Source organism: Geospiza fortis, unplaced genomic scaffold (genome assembly GCF_000277835.1).
Source record: "Geospiza fortis unplaced genomic scaffold, GeoFor_1.0 scaffold241, whole genome shotgun sequence".
Classification (NCBI taxonomy): domain Eukaryota; kingdom Metazoa; phylum Chordata; class Aves; order Passeriformes; family Thraupidae; genus Geospiza; species Geospiza fortis.
The window spans coordinates 280,325-287,515 of record NW_005054491.1 but is presented as its reverse complement, the minus strand read 5'-3'; the positions used below and the strand labels follow the sequence as shown (position 1 = coordinate 287,515).

The window sequence follows — 7,191 nt, the reverse complement described above, 5'->3', positions numbered from 1 at the left end:
CGCCTCATTGGCTGCCCTTTGTTTGATTTTGTGATGCGTTCGCTGTCAAAATGGGTTTTGACACGAGCAGGAACTAAGCGGCTGGAATTCCTGGTGCTGAGGGCGGGCACGCGCGAATTTGTCTCGGGGAGAGGATTCTCAGCAGTGCGCTGGGAATCTGCTGGTGGAGTTGGTGCTTTTCAGGATGTGTGGAAAAACGGGCCTGCAGCTCCTAAAGGCAGAGTTTCCCCTGGGGCAAGGGCTGGGCAGGGCGGTGTGGAGGTTCTGGAGGGGACAGACATTCCCCTGTTAGTGGGAATGCACAATGGGGAGATGCCCGTGCTGTTCAGAGGTGCAGATCACCTGTGCAGCCGTGAGAATCTAGGTCTGAGGGTGGAAACAGGAGTTTCATCTGTGCCGTGTTCAGATGAGTTTCCAGGGATGGGTAATCAGCTGCAAACTGAGTTGCAGGCATGTGCCTCCTCCTGCAGCAGTGTGTTTGATGTTCGTGCCTAGGTAGCCCCCAAAATTTGAACTGAAGTTTCAGTTTTCGTGCGTGCCGTGATTTAGCATTGCTTGTGTGTCAGATATATCCTGCTTTGTGTCATGAATACTGTATTATCTTGAGATGAAATCTGAAGCAGATCTGATGGATCTGTTGACAAGCCATTAAGGTCCAGATGAAGAAGGAGGCTGACCCTTGTGAAAAAAAATCCACTTTGCAGAAGTGTGTGTGCCCAGCCCCTTGGAGGGCTCCAATACCAACATTGGTGCCTGGTGATAAATGTCAAATAAACCCCAGGGCTTTCCTTTTCACCCCGAACCCTTCACAATTAATGTATTGCTATTCTTTGTGTGAAAGGTAAAATTGAAGGCTTCACATTTCTGCTCTTTGGAGATGCTGTGGCAGTTTTCTGTAAGGCTTCTTGTCCCTCACTCTCATGCTTCCCTAAAAGCAGTCCCACAGAAGCAGCTGTGTCAAAATAGGTTGTCGCTATAGGATGGATCTGGGTTAAGAAGATCCCACTGGATCTAAATATTTCACTTTAGAAAGAATTCAAATTGCTCAAGAATCCTTTGTGCTTTTCTAAAAGATACAGATTCAGCATCAGATTAAAAAAAAACCATATGGAAGGTGGTTATTAATGGATAAGCAACATTTCTAGGTGTAGGCAGTGTTTGCAGGATGCTTTTCACTGGTCACAGCACATTGCCCACCTTCAGCTGGCACAGGTAAGCTGTGTTCTTTCTCCCTTCTTGCAGGGATTTCTTCGGTGTTGCTCCTGTTCTATGCAGTTCTTATATTCACAAGTATTAAAGATTGGCTTAGTGAGAGGGCTTTCCCAAAATCTCCAAGATTTTGAGTGTGTGGAGGGAGTTTCCACCTTGTAGAAGCTGTTACGTTTTTCTTGTCGCTACATCTGGTGACAGTTACTTTGTTGAAGCCTAAAACAGAAAATTAAGGTGAAGAATAAAAGTGCTGATCAATGATGAACCTGTTAATAAGAAATTCAAGGTGTTGGACGTTGCCATCTGGTACAAAGTAGTAATTTGTCTTTTTACTGGGTGGGGAGGATATTTTGTACAAAAATTATTTGTGATTAAGCATGGGATGCTGTTGACTGAGCAATGTATTTACTGGGGGATCATGAGGAAGTTACTGTAAACTCTGCTGCTTTCACATGTTGGCAGAAGAAGTGGTGAATTCAGATTATCTCCTGTCATATTAAAAAAGGATTTTGTGCCCTGAGAGTTGTAGATCTTGCCCACCAGAGCTTGTAACCTGCTGGTGTAGTGCTGTGCCTCAGGGAAAGCAAAAGGCAGCTCTAAAAAAACCCGAAACCAAACCAAAAACCCACCACTAAGCAAAACCAACCCCCAAACCAAAAAAGGGCAGTGATGGAGTGACAGGAAGAATCTGTGTTCAAACTCTTAAGTCCTGAGGCAAGCAAAGGTCTGGTATTGAGGTTTCTTTCATATTTTCATTGTTGAAATGCTTTGAAGCACCACCTTTTTTTTTTTCCCCTCTCAGTTTTGGTCACTGTGGTAAAAGACAAGGAAGTATTTCTCACCACACTGACAGAAACCACAAAAGATCTCGGTTTCCAGTTTTTCCCCCACTTAGGGTGCACCTTTGTATTCAAGATGGAGATAGTTTGCTGCGTATTGATAGTGTCTACAATGTTAATTTCTGGCTGTGCTGAAGTGATTTCTGTCGTTCTTGCTGTTCATTTCAAACATTCTGCTAGTTAGGTGCTTGTTGCTTTTTATCTGAGCATTTTTATTTGTTTGCCTTTTAACCTACCAAGATAAAGCGAGTAATTGAGTATCTACATGGGAGTATTAATTGTGTATTGGGATGAATGAGATCCTGTCTGAATCCATCTCTCCCCTGGTGTGAGGAGGATCTGGTGGTGCCTGTGGGGAGATCCAGGGCTCTGCCAGCATTTTAACTCTAGGTCAAAAGGATTTGTATCACTGACATGATATATTTTGACTTTTTGAGTTTTTGGTCTCTGTAGCCAGGTGAGCTGGGCCGCTGTGTTAGAGTGGTGTGGGGTTTTTATCAATATCCTGCATAATGATAGCAAATTTTAGAAGATTGATCAAAAGCAGTCCACAGAAACATAGTGGTGTCCGTTTAGGCTGCTGAAATGTGGAGTTGAGCTGATCTCGAGTGACATCTGGCCTGGGTGTTCCCTCCACAAGGACCCTGTGCACGGGGCGATGGCACCGGGGACGTCCCAGTTGAATTGTGAATTTAGCAATTCTCTCTAACTGCCTGGATGCCATCTGATGGCGTTTTTCTCTCCTGCTCACCCTGTTAGAAAGTTCCCACTGTCCTTTGGTATCATCTGGTGGCCTTCACATGCTGAGTGACACTCCTGTGTGGGGCCATAAATGTAGGAGTGGAAAGGACCTGCCCGAGTGACGGTGCAGGAAGCGCTGCCCTGCGCCGTGTCCTGCCCTCCCATCTGTTCCCAGCCCGGCAGTAAAACCTGAAAAAGAAGGAAGAGAAGGAAGCAGTGGCCTTGCAGAGCAGGCTGCAGCCCGTGGGGACCCAGGCACGGCACCGACAGCTGGAGCAGTGGCCTACTCTGCTCTCCCTGCCAGACGCCATTTTTAACTCTCTCCCATCCAGAGCAGGATCGCAGCAATCCTGCCACAGGGAGCAAAAATTTGGGATACAAGGCACATGTGCTGCCCGACTTGTTCATGGCAGATAGAGTTCCCTGAGCTCTGTTCTCTTTTAGAGTTGATTTATTTTTTTCCTGTTGTGTTTGCTTCTTCCCTTGCCGCGTATAAAGCAAAGAAGGTTTTGTGCCAAATTAGAACAAAACAAAATTTGCTCTTTGCTGGGCTTCTCCTGGCCATTCACTGCTGGGTCTGTAGCACTTTTCTGCCTTGAGAGTGTGTCCAGGCCCTTCCTGGCTGTTGTAGCATCTTGCTGGAGTATCTGGGAATAGGTCAGGTGTGACGGGCAAGGGCCTCTTGACGCAGGACGTGTGGGAGTGGCTGTAACGTGAGATTTGGAATAAGTACCAGAGCTACTTTTGAAGGCTGCTGGAAAGGACAAGGTGTCTTCCTTCCAGGCTGCCTTTTTACCAGTCTGGGAAGTGACAAAAAGAAGGTTGGGAGTGGTGTATGCTTGGGTGTAGTGATAGGAGCTTTCATCTCTCGTGGATTTTGCTGCTGGTGGCTCCTAATTCACTTTTTTGCATCCTGTAGGCACTGGGGAGAGTGGGAAAAGCACGTTCATTAAGCAAATGCGTATAATTCATGGCTCAGGCTACTCTGAAGAGGACAAAAAAGGCTTCACCAAGCTGGTGTACCAAAACATCTTCACTGCCATGCAGTCTATGATAAGAGCCATGGAAACCCTGAAGATTCTGTACAAATATGAACAGAACAAGGTAAGTTTGTCAGTTTTTGGACAAATCTTTAGTCAGTGAGGATTTTGAGTTCTTATTTCTTTGTGTCTTTCTGCATTGCAGCCTCAACCTCCCTGAACTCTTTTCTATAAACTTTTTATGATATTTTCTTGATAGCCAACTCCTTTTGCTTGGTTCTGTTAAGGGACAGAAGAACTTTGCATGGTTGGTGCATGATGTGCCTAGTGAGTGGTGGGAACAAGGGATTGGGGTATTAAGGGATAGGATGTGTGTTATTTTTACTCCTTTTAAGGGTTCAGAGTTATTAAATGTGTTGGAATTTTCTTTGCATGTGTTGCTGTTCTTATTGGAACTTGAAGCTGGCAAAATATATGCTGGACCCAAAAGACACAGACCTGTGCTGGTAGTTACCCCTGTTTCTGCAATGCTTCTGTTTTTCTGATAGCTACTGACCAAGGCTACAAACCTTTCTTGAAGAATTTTGGTCTCAACCACAGAAACATACTGATTTTGGGACCAGGAATTAATTTTAGACAGATCTGATCTAAATTATTTTATCTTTTTGAGGGGGAGGACAGTGAGAGTGAGGGCATGCCAGGAAAATAGATTTTTTTTTAGCATATTTTGCTTTTTTTAATCCTTAATATCCTTAATGTTTTGAAGTTGTGTTTTATCTGACCTATCACACAGTGTCTTGGAGCTGATTTTGAATAATTGTTTGTAGGGATTAGATGGTGCCCCTTTCCTGTCTGTGGTGAGAATAGGCAGAGTGTGAGAAAGCTTTCCCTGTGCTTTATGTGAGGCATGGTGGAGGGGTTCTGCTAAATAAAATCTGCCAGCTTTTGCTTGCTATAACTTGTGCAGAACTTCATTTTGGTTTTTATTTGTTGGGGGCATTGGCAAAAGCCCCTAGGTGTGGATAATCACCTCACAGACACCACAGGCTGTGGTAGTTACTGTAGTCCTTCCTTTGTAGGGTGGCTGTTTTTATACCCCCCAGTTTTGGTTTTTTTTTTTTTTTAACTTTTTCTCTCTTTTCTTCTTCTTTTCAATCTCCAGGCCAATGCAGTGCTGATCAGAGAAGTGGATGTAGAAAAGGTCATGACATTTGAGCAGCCATATGTAAGTGCAATTAAAACATTGTGGAATGACCCTGGAATACAAGAGTGTTATGACAGGAGAAGAGAATATCAACTTTCTGACTCAGCTAAATAGTAAGTATACAATCACTGGCATGCTTGTGGTGGGAGTGATGCTCTAACAAATTATACCTGTCCACATTTTATTTATTAAAGTCCAGAGTTGGTTTCCTTATCGTTTGCTGCTTTTCCTGAGAGTCTGGTGGGTGTAAGGGTGTTCATACATCTGCTTCAGGATGTACCTGAGCCCAGAATCTCCACATTATTCCATCTGTATTGATCCTGGCTCTTGGGCAGCAGGAGTGCTGCTCCCTCTCATCAAGTTTGCCATATGTAACTCAGATTTTATTAATTACAAATCCATTAAGTTTGGCATTGTACAGAGGATGTTTCTACATTTATAAGTAGAAAAGCTCAGATGAGACTTGAAACATAAAGCATCTGCTGTGCTGAACTTCCTCTGTAGTAAAGATTGTCTTCCCCACTCCTATACAGAGTGGATAAAGTTGTTTTTAGTGTATCTGGCTGGTGAATTACTGTTCCCCAAAAATATTTTCTAGTTAGTTTCCACACCATACTTAAAATCATTCAGACAACTTCTGCCTTTCTCATTACTCTACAGAAAGACTTCATGTAGCACTTTGTACATCTGTATCTTTATGTACTGCAACCTAAGGTAGTTTTTTCCTTTTTCCTTTGTTATTTTTTTTTCCACTGTCCTGCTTGCAGCTATCTCAGCGATGTGGATCGTATTGCTACCCCAGGATATCTACCAACTCAGCAAGATGTGCTACGGGTTAGAGTCCCTACAACCGGGATCATAGAGTACCCCTTTGACCTAGAGAATATTATCTTCAGGTACTGGAGGTGTCTTCATGTTACAGCTCAGCTGGGCCAGCAGGGAGATGGTTTCAGGAAGGATAAGTTGGGGCTTGCTTCACTGTGTCCACATGGTTTCAGTGGATGTGTGATGGGTGCTGCTCTGATGTTTAGGCTCTCAGAAAATTCAAAACTTCAACCTGCTTTTGAATCAATGACACTTCAAAACCCAGGGAACCATCTTGGTGTCCTTCCTGGGAAGGATTGCACTGCTGAAATTGTGATTTGTGAGGCAGCTGAGGGATGTGTTGAGAGCTGAAGCCACCAAAGGCTGACACTGTGCAGAAATTCTTCTTTGTACACAGCACCTGCCTTGGGAGCTGGTTTTCTGTGCCCACCTTGTGCTCTCAGAGTGGCACCAAAACTTGCTGCAGCAGCAACAGACGGTCTTTGCAAGCTTAAACCAGAAACTGAGCCTGGCATGACCAGGCTGAACCCAGCAATATTCCTGTGTTTCTCTCTGGCTGCTCTCTGCCCTTCCCCATCACGCTGTGGCATTGCCAGAGAGGAATAAAGGAACCTGCATCCCCTCTTTTAAACCGTTTAAACTCCTCTCCCAGTTCTGTTTTGCTGAGCAGAAAAACAGCAAAAAAAAACCCTGGGAGGAGGTGTAGGATTTTCTCAAAGGTGAACCACGTGTGGCACTTCAGGTGAGTGCCAGAATAACTTTAGTGTACTGTACAGGTGGGACTTGAAATTAAGAGGATGAAGTGCTTGACAGTTAAACAGCACATTCCAATAAAAGTGTAACAACTAAAGAAAGATTTAGGTGGGGGAGAAGCTTTGAGGCAAGCAGGTGCTTTAATTAAAAATAAAAATAGTTTGCTCATGTGACAGAGCACAGTTTTGAAGGACTTGTCTTTTCAGACTCAGGGCTGCTGCTGAGCAAACCAGAGCAGAATGCAACAAAAATGGTTAAGGGTGAATTTGGCATCACTCACCTGTGGCCATTCTTTCAGTTTGCTGTATTTCTGGACCATATTTTGTAAATTTGATGGTTTTTTAACAGGCAGATGCTGTCACATCCCTGTGCCAGGTTAACTGGAATGATAAAGACCCAAATTAATTCTCATTGTTTGCTGGTCCTTTGCATTCAGAGAACTGCAGCTGCCTCTGTGATATTCTTATTTACTTCTCTTCCTTAGAATGGTGGATGTTGGAGGTCAGAGATCAGAACGAAGGAAGTGGATCCATTGCTTTGAAAATGTGACTTCCATCATGTTTTTAGTAGCACTTAGTGAATATGACCAAGTTCTGGTGGAATCTGATAATGAGGTGAGCCAAAGAGTGGGAACTCTGCA

At 44.0% G+C, this 7,191-nt stretch overlaps 1 protein-coding gene across 1 annotated transcript in view; it reads left to right on the top strand.

Annotated features, from left to right (window-relative positions):
- Window positions 1–3,542: 3,542 nt before the first annotated feature.
- The window catches only part of LOC102043661 (guanine nucleotide-binding protein subunit alpha-11), a 10,756-nt gene continuing 7,107 nt past the window's right edge, over window positions 3,543–7,191 (top strand). The window contains exons 1-4 of the mRNA XM_005428532.2: window positions 3,543–3,893; window positions 4,932–5,086; window positions 5,741–5,869; window positions 7,036–7,165. Coding sequence (XP_005428589.1) covers window positions 3,747–3,893; window positions 4,932–5,086; window positions 5,741–5,869; window positions 7,036–7,165 — 561 coding nt within the window. The 5' untranslated portion in view covers window positions 3,543–3,746. The remainder of the gene's footprint in view (window positions 3,894–4,931; window positions 5,087–5,740; window positions 5,870–7,035; window positions 7,166–7,191) is intronic.